The sequence below is a fragment of the Thrips palmi genome, unplaced genomic scaffold (assembly GCF_012932325.1).
Source record: "Thrips palmi isolate BJ-2018 unplaced genomic scaffold, TpBJ-2018v1 HiC_scaffold_12, whole genome shotgun sequence".
NCBI lineage: Eukaryota > Metazoa > Arthropoda > Insecta > Thysanoptera > Thripidae > Thrips > Thrips palmi.
Window position 1 is genome coordinate 6355432 of NW_023144623.1, and position 14255 is coordinate 6369686.

General features: G+C 54.2%; 3 protein-coding genes across 5 annotated transcripts; 1 reads left to right on the forward strand and 2 right to left on the reverse strand.

Annotated features, from left to right (window-relative positions):
• Positions 1-228: 228 nt before the first annotated feature.
• On the forward strand, positions 229-3131 carry LOC117640494 (transcriptional repressor scratch 1-like). The gene is made up of 3 exons (XM_034377012.1): positions 229-353; positions 1190-1331; positions 1508-3131. The coding sequence occupies exons 1-3, from the start codon at positions 229-231 to the stop codon at positions 2072-2074; spliced, it is 834 nt and encodes a 277-aa protein (XP_034232903.1). The 3' UTR covers positions 2075-3131.
• A 353-nt stretch (positions 3132-3484) lies between these two features.
• On the reverse strand, positions 3485-7996 carry LOC117640077 (L-lactate dehydrogenase). The gene is given in 8 exon segments (XM_034376307.1): positions 3485-4014; positions 4740-4812; positions 4938-5055; positions 5180-5353; positions 5643-5873; positions 6085-6151; positions 6233-6401; positions 7740-7996. Coding segments are annotated over 7 exon segments (1032 nt in total). The 5' UTR covers positions 6383-6401; positions 7740-7996; the 3' UTR covers positions 3485-3795.
• A 1229-nt stretch (positions 7997-9225) lies between these two features.
• LOC117640076 (ADP-ribosylation factor GTPase-activating protein 1) lies at positions 9226-13975 on the reverse strand. Of its 3 annotated transcripts, XM_034376306.1 has the most exons (13): positions 13821-13975; positions 13592-13719; positions 13191-13358; positions 12963-13076; positions 12804-12883; positions 12543-12716; positions 12341-12455; positions 12136-12258; positions 11782-11841; positions 11436-11557; positions 11222-11359; positions 11015-11127; positions 9226-10936 (listed from the first exon to the last, which is right to left on the reverse strand). In XM_034376306.1, exons 2-13 carry the CDS (start codon positions 13649-13651, stop codon positions 10845-10847), a joined length of 1359 nt encoding a protein of 452 aa, XP_034232197.1. In that variant the 5' UTR covers positions 13652-13719; positions 13821-13975; the 3' UTR covers positions 9226-10844. The 3 variants fall into 3 exon arrangements, with proteins under 3 accessions (XP_034232197.1, XP_034232196.1, XP_034232194.1); XM_034376305.1 differs by having other exon boundaries at positions 9226-11127; positions 12543-12713; XM_034376303.1 differs by having other exon boundaries at positions 9226-11127.
• Between the last annotated feature and the right edge of the window lie 280 nt (positions 13976-14255).

Here is a 14255-nt window from a genome sequence, read left to right on the forward strand (position 1 = left end):
TGGCTGGCGTGCGCCCCGTGCCGTGCTCCGCCGCGCCGCGCCAGATATTCTGGTACAGCGGGGCGGGACGGTACGCCGCCGTGCCGCGGTACGCAGAGGAGGCACGCCGGGCCCCCAGGCCGGCCAGGGGAGGGACTGGGAGGGACGCCGTCGCCGACGCCAGGGACGCCAGTGCGAGCGTGGTCGTGGCGCGGGGCTGACAGGCCGCGGCGTTATGCGCGCTAGGCCATGCCGAGGGCTTTCCTGATCACGCACCGCCGCTACCGGCAGGGCGACCCGCCGCCCCCGCAGGCCAAGGGCAAGGGCGCCGACCAGGATGGCGACCAGGATGGCGACGAGGACGCCGCGGACGAGTCGGACGCCAGCGCCGCCAGCAGCAGCAGCAGCGTGGAGCGCCGCGGTGGCCATGACCGCGGCCAGCTCCTCGACGCCGACCACGAGGACGACGAGGGTGAGTACCTACAGGTGGTCGCCGCGGACAGGCGTGGACACGCACGCACTGCGCCGCGCGCCGAGAGCCGAGGGGGTCACTCCGCGATCCCCTTCGCCTCCCCGCTCTGAGTCACAGCCACGTGACGTCACCCAGTGCTCGAGTAACGCGAGCGAGACGGCAAACAGTCTTTCTCTTCCTCCGACTGCACCCAGCGCGCTAACGCCGTCCTGGCGAGTGGCGGCGAAACAGGCAAGCCAAAAGCTAGCGCCCGTTCGGCGTTCACTGTGCCAAATATCCCGACACCGGTTGCTGGGTCGGCTCGCCATCGGCTCGCCGCGTCGGGGAATGCCGAGCCATTCGGAAGAATGGTTTCGTCGCGCTGCCTCTCTCGCACCCCTCGCGAAGGTGACGAAGACAGAGCGACGAAACGATCCTTGGGAATGGCTCCCCTGCCGCGTCCCTGCCGCGTCCCTGCCGCGCGGAGGAAGTATCTCTCTCTCTACCTAGCACTTCCGCTCCGCCAAGCGAGGGCACCGACCCCGGAAGAGGGTAGGGGCGGGGAAGGAGTAGGGAAGCCCCGAAGTACCCCCGAACTACCCCCAGTGCGCTCTGACGCAACAGGCACGGCCCCACCCCACGCAGCCTTCCCTGGACCCAAACGGCCAACTTTATTTTCGCCTTCGCCTGCACAGGTGCGCCCGGTGAGCCCATGGGGCTGGCGGGGCTGGCGGGGCTGGCGGTGGCGGCCGGCTCCTGGGGCGTCGGGCCGCTCGGCGTGGGGGCGCTCGGCGTCCCGGACGAGCTGTTCAACCTGACGCAGCTGGCCGAGGTGAGCCTGGCGGCCGCGGCCGCGCAGGGACACCACTTCCGCAGGGCGGACTCCGACGGGGACCAGGACGCCGACCAGCAGGGCCACGACGACGTGAGTACGGCAGTACGACGCGGGCCTCCCACCTGTTGTTGTTTGTTCAAGAGCCGTCTCTCTGTCTCTCTCGCACTCATGGGACGCCCCTTAGGTGCGAGAGAGACAGCGCGACTCTCGGGATGCCTGCTGACGTGACACTCCTCCCCCAGGACGGCGGCGTCCGCGGCGCGGCGGTCGGCGGCGCGGGGCTGGGCGCGCACGGCTGCGTGGACTGCGGCAAGAGGTACTCGACGGCCAGCAACCTGGCGCGCCACCGGCAGACGCACCGCTCGCTGGCGGGGCAGCAGGCGCGCGGGTGCCCGACGTGCGGCAAGCTGTACGTGTCCATCCCCGCCTTCGCCATGCACGTCCGCACGCACGCGCAGACCTGCCGCTGCGAGTTCTGCGGCAAGACCTTCTCGCGGCCCTGGCTGCTGCAGGGCCACGTGCGCACGCACACCGGCGAGAAGCCCTTCAAGTGCGGCGTCTGCGCCAAGGCGTTCGCCGACAAGTCCAACCTGCGCGCGCACGTGCAGACGCACTCGGACGCCAAGCCACACGTGTGCGCGCGCTGCGGCAAGGCCTTCGCGCTCAAGTCGTACCTGTACAAGCACGAGGAGGCCTCGTGTCTGCGCGGACACGGCGGACACTCGACGCCCGGCCGCGCCCCCAGCCCCCAGCACCACAGCAGCAGGTCGCTGTCGTCCTCGCCGCCGTCCTCGCCCGACATGCGCTGACCCTGGCCGTCGACGCCCTGCCCGGGCCCCGGGCCGCGGGCCCCTTCTTCGCCTGCTGGCGGATTCCGCGCGGCAGCTGCGCCTCGGCCATAATCACGGCGGGGACGAGGACGACGAGGACGACGGCGCTTTGGCCGCCAATGTTTCTTGGCGTGCAGGAAGGCCAGGGGACGCGGCGCTGCGGCGCTGTGGCGCAACGGAGTGCAGCGGCAGCGTGGTGTTACAGTGCCACGCCGAGCTAGCCGAGCTAGGGGAGGGCCTCGCGGAGGGCGCAGCGGTGGCGATGCCCGTCGCGTGCCCGTTGGGCCCGAGAGGGTCGCTCCATAGTCTATTCCAATCAACCTCAGCCCTTGTCCAAGCCAAGACTAGCGCGTCTTATAGGCAGTCTTGGCCTCACTGCGTCGACGTAGCTTCTTACATCGCTTGAACCGTATTTTTCGAGAGCTATTTTTGTAAGGTACTGTGTAGGTAGTGAGGGACATTTTGTACTACTCGTTGCTCTGTTTTGTTTGTCGATAAGTAAGTTATGGTCTATTGTACTTATGATTAGTTAAGTCGATCCCAGGCCATTTCGGGAGCTTTCTACAGGAGTATCCAAGCAGAGAAGGAAAGCATTTGAACTGTTACTTTGTGATACTTCATGACAATAGTATTATTAAACTAGGCACTTCTGCTATAATTTTGCATCTAGACTAGATTCTTTGTATTACATTTACCCATGTATTAAGTTTTTAAGTTTTCTTCAATGGACGAGAGTGGAACTAGTCGAGTTGAAAGATGTACACTGTTTACCCTACATCGCCCATTTTGTTTCATTTTACCTAATTTATTTTAATTTATTTTTTATTTATTCACTCACTTTTAATGCCAACGCCCAGTTCTCATATGTTTTCTCTTCCCTATTACTATTTTTTTGTTTTGTTTTTTATTTTAAGTTTGTGAGACTTTCGCCACGATGATGCGTGTGGTTGCACTCTGAGCGAACCTAACATTATTTTTTTTTCATGTACTACGTTATATTTCTCAATACACAATTTGAAGCGATGATTCTAGAGTACAGAGTGGTTCTTCCTGAGATCAACAGTTGGCATCAGGCCCCGTCCCACCTCTCCCCGCCCCTCCCCCTCCTTCGCTTCGCCCAGCTTCGCCGTCGCGACGGGTGGAGGCTATTTTGAACCCGCATGCCGGGAGGGTTCGTCCGCGTCGGTTCGCGCCGCGCCACGCCGCGCTGTGTTGCCGTAAGGTGGTTGAGTCCTCCTCCGTTCTCCGTCCCTCTCCCACTTACCACTCCCGGTGCTTCGGCGTGCTTCGGGGCAATCCCCCAGAGTGCCCCCCCCTCCCCCCCGGCTCCACGTGTTGAAAAGTTCTGGATGCAGTGCAGTTGCACCACCAATAAAAAGAACACAGGGGTCGTCGGTGGGTATATCACTTATTATTTTAACCTTCACAGAGGATGAAGTAAGTAGTACAATAGCACACAAATTAAATGCCTAAAACAAATCAGTCAAATAAATAAATAACTATACGAGTGCGCGAGTTAAAGCCAATCGTGAGAGAGCTACACAAATAGTATAACCGTCCGCTGTCTGGTAAATGCTGCACACAGGTCGATTGATGGCTGCAAACTGTAGCCAACGAACCGGAATGGAAAATTCAACTAGGATAATGGTTCAGGAAAGAAGATGAGACAGTGGAAGTGAAGACGAGGCGGAGGAACTTGTTCAAAAGAGCCGCAGCCCCTCCTGCACCTTGGCCATGGCGGTGGCGGACTTCTGCAGCATGGCGGTCTCGTCGTCGGTGAGCCTCTGGCGGACGATCTGCTCGACGCCCTGGCGGCCCAGGACGGACGGCAGCGACAGGAACACGTCGTCGTCGACGCCGTGGTGGCCGCGCACCAGCGTGGACACGGCGTTCACGTTGTGGCTGTTGCGGAGGATGTCCTGCGGGTGGAACAGAGACAGCCGTCACTGATTCGTCGCTCTGTCTCTCTCGCACCGATACGAAGCGCCCCTTGGGTGCGAGAGAGACAGAGCGACTGTCGGAATCAGGTGACTGATTTGACGGAGGCTTCAACGCACGCACTCGACTCGTTTCTGAGGCAAACTGCAGTGGACGCCACGTGTTGGCCACGTGGGCCTGGCCAGCCGCAGTCAAGCCAACCGCCTGCGCGCGACGATCAGTTGCGGTCTAGCCCGTAATGGTAATGGCAATGCGGCGCTAGGCAACTTGGCGCCCCGAACGCGCGGCGGTAAGAAGGGTGGCCTACCCTCGGCTCCGCAGGCGCTCGAGCTCGGCGGCCCGCCAGGCGCACAGCTCAGTGCTGCCACACGTAAGTAGGCGAAGATTCCCACGATGCACCAGTGCCGAAAGGGTTGCCAACCACAGCCTGACTACGAGGCAACGTCTGGGCTTTGGCATGATTGCTGTGCAGGCTGTGGTTGGCAACCCTTTCGGCACTGGTGCGTCGTGGGAGTTGCCGCCTTCTTACGTGGTAACACCGGCGCACCTTGACGGGGCGAAAGTACACCCACAACACACACTCTTTGGCTCTCCCCCTCCCCCAAACACACGGACACACACACGCGCGCGAGTGGCATGAACAAACGACCCTGTTTGTTTCGGACATGAAGCAGCGAAGCACGGAGATTCAAGTTGGTATACCGACCTGGCACAGCGCCGACACGCTCAGCCCGATGGCCCACGAGGTGTAGCCCTTGAGCTGAATGATCTCGTACGCGCTGAAAAGGGGAAACGGAACCACATCAATGGGGCGCTCTCCTCCCTCTGTCTGTCTCGCTCGCACTCCTGGGGCGCTCCGTCGCGGTGCGAGAGAGACAGAGCGAGAGCCCCGCTGGCGACTTGCCTCGAGACGACCTGCCGGTGGACCTCGGACCACTTCTCGGCGTCCGTCTTGCTGCCCAGCGACGGGTCGATGTCCCGCAGGCGCACGCCCGCCACGTTCACGCCGGACCAGACGGGCACTGGAGGGACAGACACTACAATACACATCAAGGAGCCCAGCGAGAGTCCTTCCCGTCGCTCTGTCTCTCTCGCACCTACAGGGGACGCCCCACGAGTGCGAGAGAGACAGGCAGAGGGACGCACCGCTGGTGTCGCCGTGCTCGCCGATGATCCAGCCGTGGCAGGAGGTGGGCGCCACGCCGAGGCGCTGCGACAGCAGGAAGCGGAACCGCGACGAGTCCAGGTTGGTGCCGGACCCCATGACGCGGTGGTGCGGCAGCCCGGACAGCTTCCACGCCACGTACGTCAGGATGTCCACTGCGAGGGAGACAAAGCCATTTTGGAATCGAAAACCAGAGCAAACACTGGCGAAGCACAGTGGGCCAGCAGACCGGTGGAGTCGGTCAAAATCCAGGACGCGTTTCGAGCTCCAGAGTCGCTTGGTGGGACTCGAACCGAACGTGTGACCCCACCAATAAATTGTTCTCCGAGCGAGGAATCCATTGGTGGGGGTCACAGTCACAGTTCGGTTCAAGTCACACTTAGCGACTCTGGACTTTAAAACGCGTCCAGAGTTTCGGCGGCGGCGGCCTGCTGCACGGCTTACCTGGGTTGCTGACGATGAGGAGGATGGTGTCGGGGGAGTGCTTCACGAGCTGCGGGATGATGCTGCGGAAGATGTCCGTGTTGCGCTGCACCAGCTCCAGGCGCGACTCGCCCGGCTTCTGGCGCGCGCCCGCCGTCACGATGCACACCCTGGAGCCCGCCGTGGCCGCGTAGTCTGCGGGGTGAAGGGGATGAAGAGGGCCTCATCGAACGGGGCTGCAGCCGGGACTGCCTACCCGGCCTCCCCGCGGGGCCATGGGGGGCCCCCCCGGGGGGGGGCAGGCAGGGGGAGCCGTGCTGCAGGCCCTCATTCGCCCTTGAGCTTGCCTACCATGTCCACCGCCCCGGGGCGTGGGTCACTTTTTAGGGAAAAGGATTTCCTTACCCGGGGGTTCGAGTTGGGTGTTTGGCGTTCCCGCGAGGGAGGTGGAGGGCCGGCCTGCAGGCCGTCTCTCGACCGTGAGCTTGGTCCTCCACCATGTCCACCAGCACCAGGTCAGACGTCACGTTCTGCGGGCAAGAGGATCCAAGTAGAAAAATAGCACCGGTGGTTCGATGTATCGGATGCGGTATTCGAACCCGCGACCTTACCTGCGAGAGGAGGCTGAAGGCGCAGGCCATGCCGACCTGGCCGGTGCCCACGACCGTGATCTTGGACTCGCTGCTCACCACCTTGTCAACGACGGGGCTCAGCAGCTGCTCCGAGAGCCTGTGCCCTCCTTCGTGTCCGTTCTTACTCATTGCCGGTCAGAGTGTCTGCCTGGAAAACGGAGCGACAACTGTCATGCCAGAAGCGGCCAGATCTGGCTTTATATCGCATGGTGTCCCGTGACACTGTGGCTGGTGGCGGGGGAGGGCCAGATCTGGCCGTATCTGGCTGGGTGTCTCGTGACTCTGAAGTGTTTGTCAACAGGGCCTGATCTAGCCAGATCTGGCAGGGCGTCTCGTGACTCTGACGTCATTGTCAACAAGGCCTGATTTAGTCAGATCTGGCTGGGCGTCTCGTGACTCTGACGTCATTGTCACCAGGCAGGGCCTGATCTAGCCAGATCTGGCCGGGCGCGACGCAGACTGACGCCGGTGGCGGTGGGGAGGGGAGGGGCGTCCCGCCCACCTGTTGTTTCCGCGCGCACGTCGATGTTGCATCAGTTCGCGCGGAGAAAGGGGAGGGGAGGGGAGGGGAGCGGAGGGGAGGGGAGCGGAGGGGAGGGGAGGGTAGGGGAGGGGAGGGGAAGGGAAGTACTGCTGGTACGTGAGTGTGCTTTCCTCGAAAACACTCAAGGAAGTGTTTTGGATCGATGCCCGAGCAAAAGGCACCGGCAAAAGGGTCACCGCGGCGTCGCGTGCCGCCGCGTACATGCCTTGCACTGACAAAAGTAAACACGTTTTATTTGAACCCCTCGAAACCTTGAACCAGCTAAGGAACATAATTTCCAAGCGAATTTTCATTCAAGGTATCCGAAAGATTGATATTTCAAATAAAAATTGTTTTACACCCAAACCTGATATGGACTTCTTGAACCGCGGCTAGAGAACCCAACGCGACACCACGCCTTTGTTTCTGCGAGTGTGCCCGCGTAGCCCTTTTTACTGCACGGGGCCCTCCCGAGCGGCCCTGCGGAGCCCTGCGCGGCCCCACACCCCTCCCAAAGGGCCCAAAGGGCTTGGCGGTTCGGCCATATGGGCTGCGTCGAGACGGCGGCGGTTTGGCCTGGGCCTTTGGGCCTGGGCCCTAGGCCTTGGGTCGGCCAGCCCTATTCGCAGAGGCTTCTCGGATTGCCAGCAATGCCAGCGAGGGGCTCTAGTGTCGGAACCGCGGCCATCAAATAAAACGAAAAGAAAAATGACGCAACGCGGGAAGAAGAAGAAGAAGAACTCGAAATCTCGCCGAAATCTGTCGAGCTGGGTGGATGGCACTTTACGGCTTTGCGATGACGAGGGCGCGAGGCGCGCATCCCCATGTGCCGCCATGCAGCATTGGAAGTTCCGATAGGAAATGCGCGGCGAATCGCTAATCTTATCGAGGCACTCGAGTCGAGAGACTCGTCGAGAGTACCTGCCCTGCCCGGCCTCCTCTCTCTACCGCCTTGTCACTCACTCGTTCACCAGCTGCGTGTGAAGGGTATGCGAAGGCTGTGCGAAGGCGCCACCCTCGCTGCCGCGGCTTGGTAGGCAACCCGCAGTGCGCCGCGAACCCTCGTGCGTGCTTAGTGCGCGTGCGGCGGCGCTAGGGCGCTAGGACCGCGTCGTGACGGGTTGCTGCTCGGATCGACGGGCACTATCGCACTGACGGCGACCAGACTGACGATAACCCGGCCGGCGCGGCGGACGCGGGCAGCCTGGCCGACAGTGCAGGGACCCGACAGCGCAAGGACCAGTGCGAGCGGCACGCCGGCACGGCGGCAGAGGGAAGGGTGGCGATTGACCCGAATCGGCCGAATCGGCAAGCAGCACGCTTCGAGTCTTCGAGTCCCGGCGCCGCGGTGCCCGTCGTACTCACTGTGCAACAAGGCGTAACCACACTGCAAGCTGCCTGCACTGCGAGTCGGCGCTGCGGTCGGTTGGAGCGTCGGGGGTAGACTGGCGGTACACTGGCGTCGCTGCCGACGCTGGGCGCTGGCCGACGCGACGCTGTCTTCCTGGAGCCCAAGGTGACCCCTGCGCGGCCCCGCCCCGCCCCGCCGCCACCCCAGAGGCGGGGAGGGGGAAGGGGTGGACGCGGAGGGAAGGACCTCCCCCCTCCCCTCCCGTCCCGCCTCGCTGGGTCAGCGTCCGCCGGCACGATCAGCTGTTTGCCCCCCCCCCCCCCCGCTTTCTTCCCGGCACTGCTCCAGCTACGCCTGCTCATCTGCCCATCCATTCCCCCCCCCCCTCCCCCAACAAGACATGCTTTCATCTCGGGGGATCTCGTCGGGACAGAAAAAGACGAGAGGCGTGTAGTGCTGGCGTGCTGGCGTGCGGCACGGCAAGTCCCGCGGTGGGGCACGAGGTGGCTGAGTCAAGAACCCGTGATGTTGGGCCGGCCAGCCCACTGCCCGCTTCACCTGTAGTCCCGTTCAGAACAGCGCCTCGTCTCTCTCTATCTCTCTCTCTTGCACCCGTGGGGCACGCCCCGTGAGAGCGAGAAGCGACCTGCGGTCTTCCCCGTAACTTGTGACTCAGGCGCCCAGGACCCCCGTGTGCTCGTGCTGGGATGATGACATTTCTGATGCAACTCGCCTCACTCTCGTCTGCCCCTCGCCGCCCACCCCCGAGAGTGTAGGGGTTGTAGTCACGCCTCCCGCCCTTTCGCCCCCACCCCACCCACAGCGAGGGGTGGCTTAGGCCCATAGGGGCGGCGCTGCCTCTGAAACCGCTAAGGCGCTCGGCAGCAGGCTCATTCCGAGCAGTACTTTCCTCGCTCTGTCTCCCTCGCACTCGCTGGGCGTGCGGCGGGGCAGCGGGGGTGCGAGAGAGACAGAGCGCTCCGCAGTCTCCTTTCCCTTTGCTACAGCGAGACTGCTTGGATTGCAGGTTTAGTCCGACGTCAGTGTCTCTCCAGCTCGATGCAGAATGATCATTGAGGGAAATGATAGAAACTCAAATCGGATTAAACTGTCTATTTACGTTGTGCAACACCGCGACAATATATTTTATTATTCCTAAGGAAAATAGTCCATCCCTCCAAAGTCATATGTGACTATCACATGATTTCATACACAATAGCTTTTTGGATGAATTCTCACACTACACAGAATCAATAAATCCAATATTATGACTGTATGCAATAAAACATCATCAATAAGTTAAGAAGTGGATATTGATGTACACATCTTGTATTTACTACATAAATGTTGTGTTTAACAAGTGATATAATTCTTTCTTTTTTTGTCCCAGGGAGGACCTAGCTTTGCTCATGAGCAATACAACAATCAACTACTGGTACTGAAATAATCGAAATAATTAAAACGGCAACAATAAAGAATCACTTTAACACACCAGGCTTCTAATATCAAAATACTTAACATATATGTTGTCCTCATTGGCCACATATGTTTGTCTCAATTCATTTAACAAAAATAAAATATATAGTATCATTAAAATATTGAAGTGATCTGTAACAACAGTTTTCTGAATTGCTCAAGTCCAAAGAACAATATTATCTTCTATCTGTCTTACATCATATAATGATAATAATAACCGACCTCATGGTAAGGTAGTTCAGACATGTTCAAAATGATGTTGGGGGCAGTTCATACTACCTTACACAACTGTAAATTAGTTTCACAGTTACAGATGTTTCGTACACAGAAACATTCAGATCAACTCGTAAACCTATTACATTACTAAAAAAAAATATTTAAATAAAATCAATTTTAATTTATATAAATACTAACTATGAAGAACAAAATCAAAATATTGTATAGTCAGGGAACTCTTTGGGAAGAAAAAGTTGCTGGAAATCTTCACTGGACACTTACCAAAGGTTTCCAGCAAATTTTTCTCTGACTATGTCATGCTATTACCCCAATGAAAGGTTGAAGAGGAACAAAAGGACATTAAAAAGAACACATAAAACATGAAATATGAAGGAAGCAATTTTCCCAAAATGTGAAGCACAGAAGAGCGATGAATGGTTGAATGATTTAGAGCTTAGGACAGATTACAATGATATTTCACAGCTCAACATGCTGTGTGCTTGAAAATACAATGGTTTTCAGGTTGTTTTTGGATACAATAGTGATGAATAAGCACCTAGAACCAATAGAAAGTTCATGACACCCAAATGACAGTGCACACCCTTCCTAAATTACTTAGCAAAGCTGTGAAAATAATTTCATTTGAGATCCAAGTGCAATACAGTTACAGCACCAATAAAATTGGCAATAAGAATTGAACCAAATTCAGAGGGAATAGTGTTATTATTATTACCATTAAAGGAATGGATGTGTTTGACATGTTTTCTAAGTCTGAATAGCAAGGGCTGAAATGACTAATGGCAATTTGACTTACTATCAGACTAAGAACTGAAAGAAACATTGGTAGGGAAAGTACTGAAGTTAGCTTTCTTTATTTTAGAGAGCTTTAGTCAAGGACCCCAATGAGCAGAAAGCAGGGAATGACTGAACACACATCAAATATCCATATAGGACCGCAAGAGGATAGAAGCAGGGTAGCTTTGCTACCTCCAGTTAATGCACTCCATAAGTACCAAAATAAATAATTACTTATTAAGAATGTCCCATGGATCTTCCTCTGTAGTTTCTTTACCCCACTTGCTGTCTTTCCAGTCGCCGCTTGCACTGCCCTTCTCTTCTGCAAAATCAATGAGTAAACTTTCTTTAGCTCCTTTGGATGAAGATGATCCCCCTGATGAAGATGACTTTTTCTTACTGCTTCGCTTTTGATGGCGGCTACTAGATTCGCGCTCTTTGCCTGTATCAGCGCCGCCAGATCCCCAGTTGTCCCACTCTGTAGTCGGTGATGATACCGTTGAGGAAGATATCCTGAACAGATGCAAAAAAGGGGGCTTTATTAGAACAAGTCTACAATGTAACAAAAAATTCTCACAAAAACTTGGGGAAGGCAGAGGATACATACTGAGTATTTTCCCCCCACCCCCAATCTTCTTGAGGCTCCCTCTTCTCTCTGTTCTCGCGTGAAGCCCCAGCAGACTTGCGCCGCCCACTGCCACCTTCATTGAGAAGCGGGGCACTGCTGTCCCTTTGGCCAAGTGGCCTGCGCACAACAAATAGATTAGACACGCAATGTAGAGTCAGTCAGTTCTTAACTTTTATTGTCAAAAGACACCTACCTATGTGTTCCATCAATGAGCAAAGATGCTTTTTCAGTTCCATCTGGAGTTCGGCCAGGGGGTGGTAATTCAGAGTTAGTACCAGCTATATCCTGCCACCCCTTCCTGCCCAAATCCCCCATCTGCAATTGGAACATAACATAATTTCTATTATTGGATGAACAAGGGAAGCATGAAAAATTATACACACAACATAGAAATAAGAACAGCTAATGGAAATCACATCTAATTAACATGCTTAGGGAGCAAGCTTAATTGAAATGCTCGCATGCCAATCAGTAACAGATGGACAGCTGTCATTGATCCACCAAAGTAGTACAACAGCAAGTAAACAATACAAGCATACCTTAGAAGCCAAGGATGTAACCTGAGTGGACATGCTGTCAATTAAGGTACCTTCTTTTACCTAAATAAAAACAAAACATAAAACAAACAAATAATAAAAAAGAAACTACGTTTATACACAGCAGCTTAAAAATAGGCTGATAAAGCGTAAATAGACTAAATATTTTATCAAACAGCAAAAACTCTAAAACAAAGCAGAGCAGAGAGCTTAAACAATACAACAGCAGCTATTGATCATTCCTGGTCTAGCCTATCACGTTTGTGTTCACAGATAAGATGGCTGCACAAAGCTAAATTAAATAGTAGGGAATATATATATATATATAAAAAAAGATTAATCACTAATCCTACAGACCCTTTCCCCAACTGTTGAACCAATTTCAGTCACTTTTTGAGAGGCGATGCTTCCAATTTTAAAAGCATTTTCTGTTGCTTTGCTTGCTAACTTTGTTGCATTTGATGAAAATAAGGACCATCCCTAGAAAAGAAAATTAACATCTTTAGACATGTTTAATAAAATATTAATTATATAGTGTGGGACTCAAATGTGGCTGCCTTACACTGGACAGTGAAGATACAGCAGTATCAAAGAACTCCTGGGACGTGCTTCTTGGAGGTGCATCCATTGTATAGCCAAAGCCAGAATACTTGCCACCTTGGTTTGGTGGAACATTGCTGAAAACCAAAAGAAAGCATAATCAAATGCAACTTACAAAATAATTTTAAGGACAATAATCACTACGGATTTATTGGCACACTTACTCAGGTCGGCCTGCATTTTCCACCTGTCTCCGAGCAAAGAAAGCTTCTTTATCACTTTTAAATCCGTCTGGGCTCTGGTAACCACCATTGCCTCCAGACTGATAGCCACTTGACTGATAGGAGCCAGATGAACCACCATAGTTGCTCCCATTTTCTGTGAGGCTGCTAGAGCTTCTAGAAGGGAGAAAAAAAATTAATATTGTTTCTCATGCAAAGCTCCATTTAATAAGAGTTTGAAATGCATTTGCATATTCAACAAACCGGCTCATTGCTGGACTTGAATAGTTTTGAGCTTGAGACTTGGAGGGACTCCAATCCTTGCCTTGAGCAAGAGAAGAAATCTGCAGGCAACAAGTTAAAATTTACACAAGTCCAAAAAAAACCATTAAGACTAAATAAACAAAGGAGCAATTGTTTAACCTTGTCTCTGTACAATGCAGCAGCTTTGGAATTGTACCGTCTCTGAATGGGCATAGAATCGTCCCAGTCATCTTGTGCTTCTAAAAATTCCCTAGCATTCCTATTTCCTCCAGCCTGAGCAAAATGAAATAAATTAATGAGTCAGTCGATAATAAGCAGAACATATGAATCACTGGATTTCAGGCAACAGGTTATAGGAGAGAAAAAGGTACAGAAATCGTGAAATACCTTCATCTTTTCCAGCTCTATGTCCTTCCACTTGTCCATACTGATGGAACGAACAAACGAGAGATGTACACCAAGACTCCGGTGCTTCCCCGAGCATTCCAGACAGATCCAAATACCATAGGTCACTGACACCCATTGAGGATTGAATGCACCACACTCAAAACATTTCTGGAAGAGAAAGATACAGTTTTAGATACATAACATGAAGCAGTCAAAATGACATCACAGGAAAGTAGGGGACCTGGCAATTTCAGAGCCCCCCAATTCATAACTCAAGAATAAAATACAAATTGCAAAGAGAATATAATTTAATAAATGTAAATTAATGTCAAAAGCTCTTTCACAAACAGAAAATATGGTAAGCCTTCCAGCCTACAAAGGTCCTAGCAATAAACTCTTACATTGTTTTCGTCCCCAGTCTTCAGCCCGTGTAGCACACGACGAGTTCTAGGGCTGGCCATGATAAATTTTAACGAGGAATAGTCGGCTTTTGAGAAATCGTGAAATGCTCCTGCCTTGAAGGCTCAAACTGGAAGAGAAAGTATGGTTAGGAAGTTGCTTAAAACTAGCATATGTCATAACCCAGACGAGAGATGCAACGGTGCATGTGTCAAAGAGACTGCCACTCACGAAAAGCATGGGAATCAGATTATTCAGTGCAAACAAAACGTCAGCAACGGCGGAAAATCAAATATTTTCGCATGACGTGTAATGTTAAGCACAGTGGCCGCGGTTAAAGGCACGTCAGCCTGCCCATAGAGCAGCGATCGCTTATTTACACTCAGGGCTCGGACGAGCCTCACGCGAGGCTAGCAGATGAGAAATCGTGCAGTGAGCGAAAGGGAAAGCCCGCGCAACGTTTGAACGCAGGCGCCGAACACGGCGAGGGCTTTCTCAAGGGCTCTCGCTTCGGTTTCTGTGAGCGATTTTGAAAACGGAAAAAGGCCGCTAGAAAAAGAAAAGAGAAAAGACGGTGAGTTGTAAATTCTTGACACGCGCAAGATTCGGCGCGAAAGGAGAGGGGGGAGGCTGCGTGCGTTTCACTCAGTCTCCGGGGCCTTTTCA

What these genes read in the sequence shown, in the direction of transcription:
- LOC117640076 (XM_034376303.1), bottom strand. Translation starts at nt 13,651, where the DNA reads ATGGCCAGCCCTAGAACTCGTCGTGTGCTACACGGGCTGAAGACTGGG. An exon ending in CTGTATCTTCACTGTCCAGT is followed by an intron (nt 12,259 to 12,340) that starts GTAAGGCAGCCA and finishes TTTCTTTTCTAG; the next exon opens with GGATGGTCCTTATTTTCATC. An exon ending in CTCATTGATGGAACACATAG is followed by an intron (nt 11,360 to 11,435) that starts GTAGGTGTCTTT and finishes TGTTGTGCGCAG; the next exon opens with GCCACTTGGCCAAAGGGACA.
- LOC117640494 (XM_034377012.1), top strand. Translation starts at nt 229, where the DNA reads ATGCCGAGGGCTTTCCTGATCACGCACCGCCGCTACCGGCAGGGCGAC. An exon ending in GACGAGGACGCCGCGGACGA is followed by an intron (nt 354 to 1,189) that starts GTCGGACGCCAG and finishes GGCCGGCTCCTG; the next exon opens with GGGCGTCGGGCCGCTCGGCG. An exon ending in ACTCCGACGGGGACCAGGAC is followed by an intron (nt 1,332 to 1,507) that starts GCCGACCAGCAG and finishes CTCCTCCCCCAG; the next exon opens with GACGGCGGCGTCCGCGGCGC.